We start from the raw sequence: 17500 nt of genomic DNA on the forward strand, positions 1-17500 counted from the left end.
GCACGTCCTGTTGAAGACGTGTGATGAGGAGGGAGAGGACTCGGTTGTTTTGGCCTCCATCTTGTGACTTTTCCGTCCGCCAGCTGCTGTGTGTGTGTGTGTGTGTGTGTGTGTGTGTGTGTGTGTCGCGTCGGCCATTTTGTGACGCTGTCCGCGTTTCCCGCAGAGCATCAAGGACAGCCTGGAGAGGCTGGGGGACCAGGTGGCGCTGATCCACGAGCGGCAGCCCGACGCCATCCAGGAGGCCTCCCGGGCCGAGGTGGTCCAGATCGGGGACGCCCTGACCCAGCTGAACGCCGAGTGGGACCGGGTCAACCGCATGTACAACGACCGCAAAGGGTGAGCCCTGGCGAGACCTCCGCCTCCCCCCAAATCTACCCGGGACGGGGTCTATGGCAGCGGCTCCCAGCCCCCCCCCCCGTACCTGGAGATCGACGGCCCTGTAGGTTTTCATTTCAACCCAAATTTTGGCACCTTTGATTCTACTCATTAGCAGCACAAGGAGATCGCTAGCTCTCGAATAAGGTGGCGGTTTGTTAGGGTCGGAGTGAAAATCCACAAGACGGTACATCTCCTGGAACAGGGCTGGGAACCACTGGTCTATGGTGTCGTGATATTTCAGCAGGGAAACTGACCTCCGGTTGAAGAAAACGGGCCACTTGTCACTTGCCCACATCTAAAATCTGACTTTATTGTTTGTAATACAGTCAGCTTTTTTTCCTAAATGGGTTTGTGCATTTCTGTGTCCACCCCTCACAATCCCAGCCTTGTCTCCCGCGTACAGCAGTAATGGTAATGCGAGTCAGGGGAGACCCAGAAGCTGAATACGCTCCTCTCTGACGCGGCCGCTTATTGAACTAAGGGCCTCGTCGGCGTCTCCTCCGTCCGAACAGGGGGCTTTGTCTGAGAGCGCCCGGTCCTCTTTAAGAGATTTAATTTCATTTCATGTGGGACTTAGCATATTACTGCGGCAATGGGGCTGACATTTATCCGCAGGTCAGCGGAGAGTCGCGCTCCTTCCTCCGGCTCGTGACCTTTTCGGCTGTTTGAGAGGCGTGGGGTGGGGTGGGGGCAGTGTGTGTGGAGGGCTGGTGTGGGGTGGGGGCAGTGTGTGTGGAGGGGTGGGGTGGGGGCAGTGTGTGTGGAGGGGTGGGCAGGGTGGTTTGGTGGGGGAGGTTGTGGACGGGTGGGAGGGAGGGGGATTAGTGTGTGTAGGGGGGCAGTGTGGAGGGGTGTGGAGGGGTGGGGGGGGCGGTGTGGAGGGGTGGAGGGGTGTGGAGGGGTGGGGGGGGCGGTGTGGAGGGGGTGGGGGGGGCAGTGTGGAGGGGTTGGGGGGGGCGGTGTGGAGGGGTGTGGGGGTGGGGGTGGGGGGGCGGTGTGGAGGGGTGGGGGGGCGGTGTGGAGGGGTGTGGGGGCGGTGTGGAGGGGGGTGGGGGTGGGGGTGGGGGTGGGGGGGCGGTGTGGAGGGGTGGGGGGGCGGTGTGGAGGGGTTCGGGGGGCGGTGTGGAGGGGTGGGGGGGTTTGGTCAGTGTGTGTCTTTTGTGAGTGGCGCTGACCTATAACAGGACAGCCGGGATTACTTTGCGATTCTAACGGACTTTGTCTCCGGGTTGAGGAGGGGGCCCAGGAGCGACGTCGCGAGCTGCTTTGAATTAAAGAGCGAACGCGCACTATGAGGGGGAACAAAAGAGCGCTAAAATCAGGCTTTAAATTCCTCCGTTCAGACGGGGATGAGCTTAACCGTATCTGGGCACTGTTTACCATCGGAAGAGACGTATATATTTTGGGCTCATTGTCTATCATTTTTGGCCACTTACGCTGTATTTAAATACAGAAAAGATTGTTGAAATGGATCACTTTCATGTTCATGTTTATGCTATACATAGTGTGTGGAGGGAAGAATGTTCTTTTGTTTGCTGCCTTGCCTGACATTGCGCTATTGTTTTGGGGAGTTACTGTAAGGCAGACTCAGATGACTCCTTATGATAGAAGTGTTAACAGAGTGAACGTCCTGAAAGGGGCACGTCAGCTTCCTGAAGACTAAATTCGCATAGTTGTACATGGTGCTGAGTGCTGGTTACGGTGGCTAGATGGCACAGATGAGAATACTTATTTTGGAAAACACTTAAGGCGCCAACGCATACTCCAGTGTGTTGTTTTTCCCCTGGTTTGTTTGTGAAATTATTTTATTCAAACTGTGCTGGGAAATTTGAGGGCGAGATAAAATGAAACGCATGAAATTGGAAAGTGTTTTAGTTTGATTTGAATTGCTAAATGAGCCTGCTTGGTCACAGATGAACGTCCGAGGGTGTTTTGAATGATGTATTTATGTTTTTATTATTTTTCGCTGTGCTCTGGTGTTCGAACGCCGTGGGCGATGACCTTTTGCTCTGTCTTGTACAACATCGGAAATCTCTCCGCAAAGCGCCCGTTTCGCTCTCAGCACTTTCTGGACGGTAAATTTGACTGCTAACAAACGCTAGTTCAGCACACAGCGGATTCATAAAGAGGGCCCGGTGGCCTGGTTTCCTACTGAGAGAGAGCGTATACCAGACCGAAGGAAGCCAGCCGCCTTGGTACAACTCACACCTGGGGATGGCATTTTGTCCTCCGCTTCCTTTCCCAAAGTGTGACTCGCTGTGTGTGCCGGACTGTTAACCGCCATCTTGTGCAGCTGTGGGGCGATATTGTTTTTAAAAGGGTAAAATGAAAGGATTGAATTTATGCGGGGATTACCCTCCGTCTTGTGCTGGATTGACTCTTAAAACGCCTGCGCTGTGCATGCATAAGCAGAGGGCTCATCCAACACGAGGGCGCGTTGACCTTTACGTCTCTTTCTGTTTGCCAGATATCGAACAAACGATCCAGACCCGTTTGACTTTTGTTCAGAGCCAAAACTGGCCCGTTCTCTCGAGGCTGTGTGTTTGAGGTCAATAAGAAGACAACTTTGTGTGCCCAAACATTATGCTCACTCTTGGACTTTGTCAGTACAGATATGTGTCCATTGTTACGATGAAGCTGAACGGCACGGAATGGCTCCTGTTGATTTTCTCCAGTTTCCGTTTCCCCTGCCACTGTTGGCAGTAAGATGTGGAAACCAACCCGCATGCTGAGCTGGGCACAGTTGCAAACATAACTGTGACCACTGGACTTACAAACTGAGACTGTCTGCGACTGGTTAGCTTGCTTTAACTGCATGTGTATTCACTGTTACAACTGGGAAAGTTATGTTTTTATTTGTCTTATTTTGCGTGCAGTAGCTTGTAGGTAATCGTATTGTGTGGCTAGCTACCTACATTTATGGTGTCATTTATGTCTTCGTAAGTAGGCTACTTACATTATACCTACAACAGCTCAGTTAATGGAAGGTAAAAAAAAATTGATCAGTGAAAACAGTCACAACTGTTCATTGAATTTCATGGAAAGGTTAAATGTACAGTGTGTATGAACATGGCATGTGTTTTACATGGTTTATTAATTTGGGCTCCTCACAAAAAATACAAGATACGAGAGTCAAGAGAGATTTAGCATTTAGAAAGAAATCTCTGCAATTTGTGCTCAACACTCCTCTGAGAAAACTATGTTATTACCTTCATAAATCACCCAACTTCATAATATCGCAAGGAATCTTGTTTTGTTTTGTTAGTGTTCATACAAAGTACAGTACTTTCATTTACTTCTCCACTTGGGGTTCATATTTCTCAGTGTTATGAAACCATGTCCTATAAAGGTTTTTTCCCATGTAAGTTAAAAGTTGTTTCAGACAATAATTTTAAGATTTTAATTTAAAAAGGGTCTTTTTTTTTTTTTTTTTTTTGCCTCTCCTCTGATACAGGGGAGGCCGTTGCGTTTGGCCTGTTGTGTGTCCGTTGGGTTGTTGCTAACGGCGCGTTACCGTGCCGACGGCGCTGACCTTTAACCCCCGCTTCCCGCAGGAGCTTCGACAGGGCGGTGGAGGAGTGGCGGGACTTCCACTGCGACCTCAACGATTTGGGCCAATGGGTGGGCGAGGCTGAGCGGGCGCTGGCCAATGGGACGGGTCCCGACGGGGTCATCGACCTGGAGAAGGCCAAGGAGCACCAGGAGGTGAGAGCGGGGACCGCCCCCCTGCCAGACACGGCCAGCTAGACCACTCCGGTCTGCCAGCTCTGGTCGCCTTACGATTCCCTCTCTACGGGCACCTGGCGGTCGAGCTGCACGTTCACGCCTGTTTTCCGTTCTGGTTCCTCAGTGGTGGAATGACTTGCCTACCACTGTCAGGACAGCAGAATCCCTCCCCCTATTTCGACGCAGACTCAAAACACACCTGTTCAAACTCTACCTTAGTCCCCCCTCCTGATTTACCCCGCCCCCCCCCCAAAAAAAAAAAAAAAAAAAAAAAAAATTGCACTTATGATGACGACTATATGTTTAGAACAGCAGTCCAGGTGTATTTTTCTAGTTCTGGATGTGATGCTTTGACTTGTGGTAGAACCTATGCACTTGTAAGTCGCTTTGGATTAAAAGCGTCTGCCAAATGACTAAAATGTAAATGTAAATGTAAGGCCGCTGCCTTGATGGCTCGTTGCCTTGATGCCTCGTTGCCTCGTTGCCTTGATGCCTTGATGCCTGTCCACTGAGGTCCACTGTCCTTCAAAGATATCTTTGGGAGAGCTTAGGCAGTACCAGAGCAGCTCATAATGAGATGCACTTTGTAGGCAGAAAGTAACATGATTACGTGATGCCTGATTACAAGCAATTTAGCACTATTTCATGGAAAGCTCAGGAAGGCTTAAAAACATTAAATATGTTTAAGTAATTCATGTAGTTCATGTAAATTCATGTAAAAATATAACTACAACAAAATATTGCTGTCTACTTGCTCTTGTCGACGAGCTCTTTTACATTTCTGTGCGCAGTTCTGAGGTCCTGTGTGAAATCTGCCGCTGGTTTCAGCCGCCCTTAATTTAAACGGAAGTAAGAAGCCTAGGGTTACTCGCAAAGGATTATGGGATATAACCATGACAGAATCAGAGATCAAATCTGTACTTCCCACGTTTGCTTCTTTATTAGAGTGAAGACACTTTTTTCCCCCCTTTTTAATGAGAAAATCATTCTCGTTAATTTGATTCCTAGATCATATTCAGCTGCAAATGAAAATGGATGAAGTCTTTAATTGGCACAGCATGCATATTTAAGGACGGAGCTTTGCCTCAGAGGGCAAACCGCCCCTTGAAATTCAAAAGTCTGCCATTAAGTTGAAAGGCATCATCTGACAAATGGCATGAATCACTGTATTTTATAATTTTCATTATTTTTTTGAGAATGCACTTCAATGTCTTCAGCGTGAGAAAATATAGGTTATCATTTTAGCATTTAGGAAGATGAAAGAGCTGCAATTTGTGCTTAACACTCCACTGAGAAAACCACGTTATTACCTTCATAGATTGTCAAACTTCATAATTTCGGGAGGAATCTCGTTTTGCTGGTTCTGTTGGTGTTCATAGAAAGTACAGTGCTTCTGTCGTGTTTCTACACTTTGGGCTTACACAGTATTTCTCATTGTTATGAAACCACGTCCTATTAGGGCCTATTCAATTTATTTTCAACGTTTCTAGTAATTCATTTTCAAACTTTAATTTAATGCGTCATATAATCTCACCATTAAAGCAATGCAAGAAAACGGTTCGGTCTTTACTTTTGATAATACTACCAAGAAAAAAAACTGATATTCAGGTTCTGCCAAGGGCATTAACTAAGCTGTGATTTGTGAATCATTAACACTGGAGAGACAGTGAGAGACAGTGAGAGACAGTGAGAGACAGTGAGAGGCAGTGAGAGGCAGTGAGAGACAGTGAGAGGCAGTTAGAGGCAGTGAGAGGCAGTGAGAGGAGGCAGTGAGGGAAAATGGAGGCTGTGTTGCTGTGGTTCGGTGAGTGAGTGACACCCACTGGTGGGGGGGGCTCTGTCCCTCTGCAGGAGCTGGAGGAGGGCCTGGTCTGCCACCAGCCAATCGTGTCGAACCTGAACCAGACGGGGGAGCGCATCATCGCCCAGCTCTCCGCCCCCGACAGCAGCCTGCTGGAGGAGAAGCTGGAGACGCTCAACCGCCGCTGGAGGAACGTCCAGCGGCAAACCCGCGAGCGGCAACGCAGGTAACCACGGCGACGCCCGTGCCCACGCCACCCCGCCAACACAGGTAACCACGGCGATGCCCGTGCCCCCCCGCCAACACAGGTAACCACGGCGATGCCCGTGCCCCCCCGCCAACACAGGTAACCACGGCGATGCCCGTGCCCACACCCCCCCAGCCAACACAGGTAACCACGGTGATGGCCGTGCCCCCCCCCCGCCCCCCAACGTAACCATGGCGACGCCCCAGCGCCTACACCCCACCAACGTAACCTCGGCGACGCCTACACCCCACACCCCACGGAGACGGAGCTGTTACCTTTAAGAGGTTTCCTTAACTGCTCATTTTTATGGAAATTTATTTTAACGGATCAGCACATGCAAGCAAGTCTGAAAATGATATTGCAAAAATAATTTTGACAATAATTGTCAAAACATCATTATCAGCAAGGCCACCTGACACTAAAATACCCAGAAATGAGTTTGAAGTAGACTGATCAGCACTATTCTCATTGACTTTCAATAGAGGCACCATGACCTAAGATGGCCTAATACTGTGTGCTGGCACCAAACCACTCAGCATTTAGGCCGTCGGTCTTATAACGCCGTCAAAAGGCTGAGCATATGAGCAGCCTCATCGCTCTCGTGTTAATATCCAAAAGATTTTTTTGTATTACTATTTAGCGTTACTCTCAACACATTTTGCCAAAGTTACTACTTTTTGTGTGACAAATGTTAAATTTATGTGTTAGGAAAGGAAACCTTTGAACTCATACTGCGTTGAAAGTAACACAAAACATGTTGTCCTGAACCGGACATGTTGTGTTGTTTAACACGTCTGTTTTGAGAGGGAATAAGGCAGTATCTTGAAGAGCCCCCTCAAGTTTTGGAGGAAGGTTGCAGCCCTTCTAGCAGGCAGGCAGGGGTGTTCCCACCCTGGCACATCTGTGGGGGGTTGGGGTTGGGGTTGGGGTTAGGGGGGGTAGAGGAGAGATCCCATTGGGGCTCTGTTTTGTCACAGAGACTCCCTGTCTCTGGGCGGGAAATGTCTGCTGATGGTAATCACGAAGTCGCAACCTCAGTTCTCCTCTCCTCCTTAAACACCCCACCCCTCCCCTCCTCCCCTCCCCCTCTCCTCATCTCCCTAATCAGCGCTCCCCAACACCGGCTCAGCGTCCCGAACACACACACACACACAGACACACACACACACACACACTCACACACACAGACACACACACACACACACACACACTCACACACACACACACACACACACACACTTTCTCACACACACACACACACACACACACACTTTCTCACACACACACACACACACACACACACAGACACACACACACACACACACACACGCCCCGCCGCCTTTCATTCCGGCCGAGCTCTTAATTAGCCGGGCGCTAATTAGCGCCGTTCGCTAAGCGCTCCGTAATCTCGCCGCCCTGCCTTCCGGACCGGGACGGCTCGGATAAGCGGGTTTTTTTTTTCGCGCGGCTCCGTTCAGTTCGTTAGTGACCCCTCCGTAATTAGCGAACTGATTAAGACGAACGGGCGTTTCTTTTTTCCGACGGTGTCAGCGGGGCTTATGACAATTAACGGAGCAACAAATTAAAGCGCCGTTGTGTCGGCGGTGCAAAATTCACGGGACGGAAATTAGCCGAATGTCAGACGGAGCCCTTTGCTCGTATCAGTAATGAAAACAAACGCAGCGCCAAACACTCCGCCTGTTATCACACAGGATGTGCCCCAAATTAGCTGTCCAGAGCTATTAGGTAAATCGTTGTAAAAACCAAAGAAAAACTCAATGAAATGTTATTCGTTTAAATTGGGCAGAACAACAAACAAAACGACAACAATAACGACAACAAAATACAATGGATTCTTAGTCAGGTACACAGCACCCGCCAGTGTCTGGAATGCAAATGTGAAGATACAAGCTGACAAAGTGTAAACGCGCAAATCGGTTACGGACAGCCACACACAGCCTGAGGAATATCTGTTCCTTGCATCTTTTTTTGTTATTATTTTCATGTGATTTTCAAGTGCATCTGACAGCCGGGACTGGATGTCGATGAGTGGAGTTTGGCATCTAACCCCCCGCCCATCGACGTGTGCCGTTTGCTCAGAGCAGTTTGGCCTTCTGAAACTCCGTATTTTTGCGGAGTTGGACGTCGATGAGTGGGGTTTGACATCCAACCCCAGCCATTAACACGTGCAAATTGGTTTAATTTGTTTCTGCCTTCTGAAACGCATTGGGACAAGGTGGTTGACTGTTGATGGCTGGGGTTTGACGTCAAAACCCGTAATCCTGCTTTGTGGGTTTTTACTCAGTGCAGTTATCCAGCTAACTCAGTAATCCTGCTTTGTGGGTTTTACTCAGTGCAGTTATCCAGCTAACTCAGTAATCCTGCTTTGTGGGTTTTACTCAGTGCAGTTATCCAGCTAACTCAGTAATCCTGTTTTGTGTTTTTTTTTACTCAGTGCAGTTATCCAGCTAACTCAGTAATCCTGCTTTGTGGGTTTGTTGGTGGTAAGTTTTAACGCGTGTGTGTGTGTGTCTCCCCTGCGGTTCGTCCCCAGGTTGGCGGGAGGCGACCCGGCGTTGGCGGAGTTGGCCCGGCGGTCGGACGAGCTGGCGCTGTGGCTGGAGCAGGCCGAATGCGCCGCCATCTCCCTGCCCGTCGTCGGCATGGCAACGGACAAGAACCTCAAAGAGCTGAAGGCAAGAAACACCCGCCATTTTAACAAGAGAGCCGCCATCTTCACAAGAGTGCCGCCATCTTCACAAGAGAGCCGCCATCTTCACAAGAGAGCCGTACATAGCACAGCGTAACATAGCAATAACATAACGTAACATTAGGATGGGAACATGCCATTCAGCCTGCCAATGCTTACCTTTATTTACCACTGAAGTGTATCAGAAAGCTAGATAGTATCTAGCACTGTATCAAGCCTGGTCTTAAAACCCCCCGAGTTTCTGCCTCCACTACTTCTAGGATATGTCCGTTGACCAGGGCTGCCCAACCCTGTTCCTGCAGATCTACCGTCCTGGAGGTTTTCACTTCGACCCTAACAAAGCGCTAACATTCGACAGCGAGAGAACTCGTTGAGGCACCAATTCATAGAATGAGGTGTACCAAATTAGGGTGGAAATAAAAACCTACGGTTGAAATATAAAACCCTGGTAGATGAACCAGGTGTTTATTTTTGGGGCCTTCTCTGATGTACGAGATTAGAGATTATTGAGCTCCTGGAAACCCCTGTTACTCACCTGTGGAGAAGCGTAAGGGCTGTGGACTGTGTGGCTAGTCGAGACTGGAGTAATGTGTGTAATTTAGCATTTTCCCATCATCCTCTTCACCGGGCCCATCCAAACCCATTCCGCCACCCCCCCCCCCCTCCCAAAATGATCCCCCCATCCCTCTGCCTTATCTGATAATGGCACACCTGCCCGCGGGCGATAACACACCTCTCCAACCCCGCTGTGTCGGAGTGCCGATCGGTCACGCTCCTCGTTAGAGTTACGGTCATTTTCACCGCAAGATGGGAGTGTGTGCTGATCTTGACAGTGGAGCTTTCCCATTCGCTGCTGCGTGTTTATCCTGCAGCACGTCACTGGCGGTTTCGGGCTCGAGAGCACCAATCAGACGCAGTGTTTTTGTGCCCTGTGGAAAGGATGGGTCATTTGTGGTCTTAAAGCTGCCTAATGCTGTCCTGTTGTTTATCCTCCCAACACGTGTACACACATACACACACACACACACACACACACACACACACACACAGGATCTGTATAAATGCATATGTGTTCTTATGTATGTTTTATCTCTCTCCCTCCCTCTCTCCCTCCCTCTCTCTCTCCCTCTCTCTCCCTCCCTCTCTCCCCCTCTCTTTCTATCGTTCTCTCACACTCTCACCTCTCTCTCCCTCTCTCCCTCTCCCTCTCCCTCTCGCCCTCTCTCTCCCTCCCTCCCTCTCTCTCCCTCCCTCCCTCTCTCTCCCTCCCTCCCTCTCTCCCTCTCTCTCCCTCTCTCTCTCTCTCCCTCCCTCTCCCTCCCTCTCCCTCTCCCTCTCTCTCTCCAGGCCCTGGCGGAGGAGATGGACTCTCAGAACGAGCGCTTGATCTGGCTGAATAAGAACGGGCCGCACATCCTGGCCAACAAGTCCGTGAGCCTGCAGGAGAGAGACCAGCACATGACCCGACTCAGGGCCATCAACATGAACTGGAGCAACGTGAGGAGCCTGCGGCTCTGTGCTCACACACACACACACACTCACACACACTCTCACACACTCACACTCTCACACACACACACTCACACTCACACACACACACACACACTCACACTCACACACACACACTCACTCACACACACACACTCTCACACACACACTCACACTCTCACACACACACACTCACACTCACACTCACACACACTCACACACACTCACACTCTCACACACACACACTCACACTCACACACACACACTCACTCACACACACACACTCTCACACACACACTCTCACACACACACACACACACACAAACTCACACTCACACTCACACACACACACTCACACACACACTCTCACACTCTCTCACACACACACACACTCACACTCACACTCACACACACACACACACACACACTCACACTCACACTCACACACACACACACACACACAAACTCACACTCACACTCACACACACACACACACACACACACTCACACTCACACACTCACACACACACACACTCACACACACACACACTCACACAGGCTCACACAGGCTCACACACACGCACACACACACACACACACACACACACTCACACTCACACTCACACACTCACACACACACACTCACACAGGCTCACACAGGCTCACACACACTCACACACACACACTCACACACACACACACACACACACTCTCACACTCACTCTCACACTCACACTCACACTCACACACACACACACACACACACACACACACTCACCCACACTCACCCACACTCACCCACACTCACACTCACACACACTCACACACACTCACACACACTCACACACACACACACTCAAACTCAAATACAGATCTGTAGCAGTCACTATCCCCAGCTCCACTCATCAAATTCAAATTCAAGTTCAAATACAGATCTGTAGCAGTCCGTATACCCAGATCCAGTGATCAAACTCAAATTCAAATGGTGGTCAGTAGCAGTCTGTATCCACAAGTGTCAGTCAGAAAATTCAAATTCAAATGGAGCCCTTCTGGCAAGCAGTAAGCAATCAGCTGCCAAAGTGTTTTGTTTACTAAGCAGGCACCCGAAAATACATTTTAATTAGACACAAATATAGAATTAAATTATAAGGTTGTCATTCCCACCTAATACTACAGGGATTGTGAATTTCACTGATTATTTATTTTTTAATGACGGGAAATATTTCCTGTGCCAGTTGGCAGTCGTCTTCCTGCCCTGTGCTCACGTGTGTTCCTGCCTCCCCTGTCAGGTGACGCGGGACCTGCTGGATAAGGTGGGAGAGGTGGAGGTTCAGCTGCAGGGGCAGGGGCAGTTTCAGGACAAGATGAACCGGCTGGCGGACTGGGTGGTCCTCACACACCAGTCCCTCTGCATGAGGGGCCCGGGGAGTCTGTCCCCGGCAGAGCACCAGGTACGCCAAATCCATCACCCCAACTCCTGCACCTCAAACGCCAAACCCCAAACCTAGTACACCCCAAAGTGTTCATCCCAACTCCCAGCACCAGTGAATGTATAAATAGGCAGAGTTCATCACTGGTAGGCCTGCCCTTGACCACTTAAAACCCTTTTAAGGTGTGAGGTCACAATGATCTGATTAGAATGTTCAACATTCCAATGCTGATGTCAGAATCACTACTGGCGACTGAATGCAGTGGAGTTCTAGAACGCTGACTCAGAATGTTGCAAAAAACATTCCATAAAAAATAAACCCTACTTTTCTCAAAGGGTAGAATTGCTGTTGTGTAGGGGAATGGAGACCGTGGGCTGGCGGATGGCTGAGCGTTGATCCTGTCTTTTTTCCCCCGCGTAGGTGCTGGAGGCGTCTCTGAGGGAACACAAGCGAGACCTGGAGGAGCTGCTCTCGAGGTCCATCGAGCTGCAGAAACGCCAGCTGCTTCTCCCGCAGGAGAAGGCGAGTCTCCCTGACGTTCCCGGGGGGGGCAGGGGGAGTTAGGGGAAGCTGAGATGGGACACAGTGTTCAGCACAGCAAAAGCACACACTGATGTCATTCCATGGACACCGCGATCCATGTATTTAAAAAATAAAAAACAAACTCTGGAAAAGTATTTTTTTCAAATAGTAATTTCGCAGCTGGTGGATGCGAGTGAAATTAACATGCAGTCACCTGTATAATATCTTTGCCGTTCTCTCTGCGCCTGTCTCTGATGTGTGCGGGCTGAACTAGCTGTGTGATGCAGCTGAATTAAATTAAGAACAGAGGAAAATATCCCGTTTGCCATCGAGGCAGACGCGGAACGCGCCGCGTTTGTGTTTATTTTGCGCTCTTTGTATCAGCTCCCCGCAGAGACGAGACGCTCTCAGATCTGAAGGAGACGGTTCTCTCTGCTCGAGCGCTAATTGTTTTACAGAACGTAAATTATTTTTCCTATCCTGGTTTGAGTTTCGGGATCTTCTGATTTCAGCCAATTGGAGGATTTGTTTGGTCCTGGCACCGGTGGCAAAAAGTGGGGCCCTGTCACCCTTCCCAGCATGCATTGCGGGCAGGGCGGGAAACCATCTTATTCGTCCACCGGCCCCAGTAGCTGGCGCATCACAAAAATCACCTGCCAGTTTCACTTTTATACCAGACAACTCGATATTTACAATAGGACAGGAATGATGGGTGGTTACCTGCCAACATGGCTGGTCGAGGCAGACAAACTCACCAGGCACTGATAGAACGTTCAAGTTCCACCAGCATTTGGCTGGTGACTGGTGTTCAGTTCCCACCCTGATTGTGGGTGAGGTTAGGGTGGCTCGTGACCCCCCCCCCCCCCCCCCCCCCCCCCACATTAAACCCATGTCCCCGCCCCCCCCCCCCACCTCTCCACATAGATTAAGGTGGAGCAGCTGGCAGCTGATTGGAAGGCTCTGGACATGGCGGTGAAGGAAGTGGCCCAGCCCCCGCTATCCAGCTGGACCCACCAGGTCGCCCAGCAACACGTCCCAGGTACCGCCCCCTCCCAAAATCCCCTCCCCCCTCCTCCCCCAACACTTCACAGTTATACAAATGAGTATCAATTTTGCGCTGACAGAAGCTCTGTCAGATACTGTATGTGTTAAGGCCCCATCCAACACCAAGAACTATAACCATAACCATAACGATAATGACACGAGCATCCACGCTGATGAACATGAGCGATAATGTTTTGTAGATCGTCTCTCCCCCCTATGCCATCTGCCATTTTGAACGTGACGCCCTGTAAATTTCGGATGGGTTTCGATTGGCTGTCTGTGTTTTTATCGCTCGGGGCAGCTGGGAAAAAATCGCTCTGAAAGCGATCCCGTTCTTCGTCACCGTCACCGTCACCGTCATCGTCATCGTCATCGTTGCGTTGTGGATTCCGCCATCCACTTGAGTTAGAACGATTTTTAAAAACGTTGTATTCGTAGTTATCGCTCTCGGTGTTGGCTGGGCCTTCAGGAGGGCTTTCCTGCCGCTGTGGAGGGTGGGTGCAACGCTCGACTGAGCACAGAGTAGATTTTAATACAGTAATGGTCGCCGCTAGAGGAGCCTACGTCAGCTGACTGGGCCCTCCACCCCAGCGTGTGAACCAGTCCTGGGTCATATACGTAACATATACATCCTTACCCGCTCCATTATAAGCCAAACAGACAAACTGATCCCAGATCAGCACTCTCAGTCTCATTAAATTCAATATGCCAGGGGTGACCAGTTGTCCAGTGTATATTTCCTTTTTTAATTTAAGTGCTGGGGGTGACCAGTTGTCCACCATATACATCATATTATAATTTGAGGGCAGGGGGTGACCAGTTGTCCACCGTATATTTCAACGTGCCGGGCGATGTTTTGGATTCAAATGCCTTTCTACGCTTTGCTGAGCTCGTCTGGTGTATTGGAGCCTATGAAATACTCTCCAAAAGGGCAAGCCCTGCCTTCTGGTCCTCTTGGTTGGCACGGTCGCACCAGGCTGGAGCAGAAAACAGTGTTTGAGTCCAAAAACAGTTGCGTGTTATTTGGCCCGGGTTTGGTGTGAATACAGGACACTCCAGTCGAGAACTCCTGAAGCGATGAGCACTGTAAATGGCAAATGGTAAATGGTTGGCATTTATATAGCGCCTTCATCCTAAGCGCTGTACAATCGATGCTTCTCATTCACCCATTTGATACGCACACTCACACACTTTTAGGGGTTAGGTGTCTTGCTCAGGGACACTTCGACACAGCCCGGGCGGGGGGGATCGAGCCGGCAACCCTCCGACTGCCAGACGACCGCTGTTACCGCCCGAGCCAATGTCGCCCTGTGAATCTAACCCCCCCCCCTCCTCTCGCCCGCCCCCCCCCCGCCACCCCTCAGTTTCGGCAGTGCCCTCGGCGGTCCAGATGGCCAGCCTGATGAGCTCGGACCCCCGCCACCCGGCCGCCGGCTCCCCGGACCTGGTGGGCCCCACCGACCTGAACGAGACCGCCACCGAGCTCGGCGATTGGCTGCTGCTCATCGACCAGATGCTCAAGTCCAACATCGTCACCGTGGGCGACGTGGACGAGATCCGCACCACCATCGGCCGCCTGAAGGTGACCGCTTCGCCAGGCCGGAGACACGGCGAGAAATCAGATTATATAAGTCTAAGGGCGGCCTGTAGCCTAGTGATTAAGGTACATGACTGGGACCCACAATGTCGGACTGTAGCCTAGTGGTTAAGGTACATGACTGGGACCCACAATGTCGAACGGTAGCCTAGTGGTTAAGGTACATGACTGGGACCCGCAATGTCGGACTGTAGCCTAGTGGTTAAGGTACATGACTGGGACCCGCAAGGTCGGACTGTAGCCTAGTGGTTAAGGTACATGACTGGGACCCGCAAGGTCGGTGGTTCGATCCCCGGTGTAGCTGCAATAAGATCCGCACAGCCGCTGGGCCCTTAAGCAAGGCCCTTAACCCTGCATTGCTCCAGGGGAGGATCGTCTCCTGCATAGTCTAATCAACTGTACGTTGCTCTGGATAAGAGCATCTGCCAAATGCCATCAATGTAATGTAATGTAATGTAAAATTTAAGATTGAAACATCAATGTGCAGAGTGCATACCCATAATGATAAATGTTCATTAACTTATCGGAGCATGGAGACTCGGAGAACGCACACGGTGCTTTCTTGTGTCTCCTGGTGTCGACCGAGCAGTTCCCTCCTCCCCCCAGAGCTCGTTTCTCAAACACAGGTGTGTGTTCTTTCGGCAGGTGACCAAGAACGACCTGGAGCAGAGGCACACGCAGCTGGAAGCCATCTTCACGCTGGCCCAGAACATCAAGAACAAAACGTCCAACCTGGACGTGCGCTCGTCCATCACCGAGAAACGTACGCTAGCGAGCCGTGCTAGCGAGCCATGCTAGCTAGCCCGTTCACTTCAGACCTGGCTCAAACACATCGGGGTTTTGGGTTCAGTTGAGCACGGAAAAGTGTCTGAATCCCCCCCCAAAAACGACATATTTGACCCCAGGTCTGGTTGACTTGGGTAGTGTGCTAACTACTGTGTTATTACCAATCACTTAGATCTCATTTCAACTTTGGGAAACAACAAACGGTCATTGTCTTAATTTTATTTTTCTTGCCACCTGTCCTAGCCTCTCCTGATGGGTGGAGCAAGAAAAAGAGCCCTCTCCCAGTCAATCACTCTTTCACTCTCACACACTCTCTTTCTGTACCTCTAGTTCTCCCCCTCCCTCTCTCTCTCAATTCAATAATGCTTTATTGGCATGACAGCATATAAACAACATTGCCAAAGCAATTAACAATAAACTGAATCCTCTCTCTCTCTCTCTCCCCTCCCTCCCTCCCTCTCACTCTGTCTCTCTCCCTCTCTTCTCTCTCTCTCTCTCCCCCCCCCTCTCTCTCTCTCTCTCTCACACTCTGTCTCTCTCCCTCTCTTCTCTCTCTCTCTTTCTCCCCCCCCCCTCTCTCTCTCTCTCTCTTTGTTTCTTCTTCTTCTGTAGTGGAGAAGGTCCGGTGCCAGTGGGACAGCACCCAGCACGGCGTGGAGGCCCGGCTGCTCCAGCTCGATCACATGACCACCCACAGCAACCAATGGGAGGAGCAGAGGAGGGAGGTGCACGCTCTGATTGGTCAGAACGAGGCGCGGCTGCACAACCTGCTGACGCTGACCAAGGACCCCCTGACCAAGCAGCTGAGTGACGGCAAGGTGGGCGGGCTCAGTCTCTCCTCAACGCGCTTCACTCTGCATTACAGTACAGTACATTATATTACAGTACATTACAGTAAATCACTTTACATTACAGTCCATTACTTTACATTACTTTACATTACAGTACAGTACTTTTCTTTACATTAATTTACAGTTATTTCTTTCTGACACTTTTATCCAAAGCGACTTAGTTGATTAGACTAAGCAGGGGACAATCTCCCCCTGGAGCAATGTGGGGTTAAGGGCCTTGCTCAAGGGCCCAACAGCTGTGCAGATCTAATTGTGGCTACACCTGGGCTTGAAACCACCTACCTTCCGGGTCCCAGTCATGTACCTTAGCCACTAGGCTACAGGCTTTAATGCAGCCTTAACTTTTATATAACCTGTCTGCTGTATTATAAGTTTTGGACGTGACTACTAAACTGAGCCATAAGTAAAAAAACTGAAATGCCAAAAATTTGTCAGCAAAGGGAAAGTGATTATGGTTGAGCTGAACATTTCGTGGCTAGTCATTGACATTTTGACATTGACGTTTTGTCACACAGAGAAATTAACAGCGAGTTTTTACAGTAATTATCATAAAAGAAATGAGATTTTGATGAGCGTGTGGAACAGCCTGTAACAGGCACAGCAGTCTCTCGGAGACCGGGAAAGCCAAATAAATGTGTCTCCTCGTCCAAATCACAGGGAAAATGGCTTCATGGTCTCAATGCACACTTACTGTGTTTAGCACCAGTATTTCTGATGTTAAAATGAACTTGTCATTTTTAACTTCAAGTGTGGAAGTGTTTGCAGAAGTGTTTAGTTGGCTCAGTTGCACCAGGCAAGATCGATCGAGCACAGAAAAGTATTTGAATCCGAAACAATTACGTTTCTGCCCCCAACACCCCCACCCACACACGCCTTGTGTCTAACAACACCCTTTAGCCGTGACAATATCGGCGATA

At 50.1% G+C, this 17500-nt stretch overlaps 1 protein-coding gene across 1 annotated transcript in view; it reads left to right on the forward strand.

Moving 5' to 3' along the window:
* utrn (utrophin) overlaps positions 1-17500 on the forward strand; it is a 256495-nt gene that overhangs the window by 80581 nt on the left and 158414 nt on the right. The window contains exons 46-56 of the mRNA XM_061241585.1: positions 167-339; positions 3936-4086; positions 5959-6134; positions 8710-8851; positions 10213-10362; positions 11643-11804; positions 12204-12305; positions 13230-13344; positions 14714-14931; positions 15592-15709; positions 16345-16550. Coding sequence (XP_061097569.1) covers positions 167-339; positions 3936-4086; positions 5959-6134; positions 8710-8851; positions 10213-10362; positions 11643-11804; positions 12204-12305; positions 13230-13344; positions 14714-14931; positions 15592-15709; positions 16345-16550 — 1713 coding nt within the window. The remainder of the gene's footprint in view (positions 1-166; positions 340-3935; positions 4087-5958; positions 6135-8709; positions 8852-10212; positions 10363-11642; positions 11805-12203; positions 12306-13229; positions 13345-14713; positions 14932-15591; positions 15710-16344; positions 16551-17500) is intronic.

This window comes from Conger conger, chromosome 5 (assembly GCF_963514075.1).
Source record: "Conger conger chromosome 5, fConCon1.1, whole genome shotgun sequence".
NCBI lineage: Eukaryota > Metazoa > Chordata > Actinopteri > Anguilliformes > Congridae > Conger > Conger conger.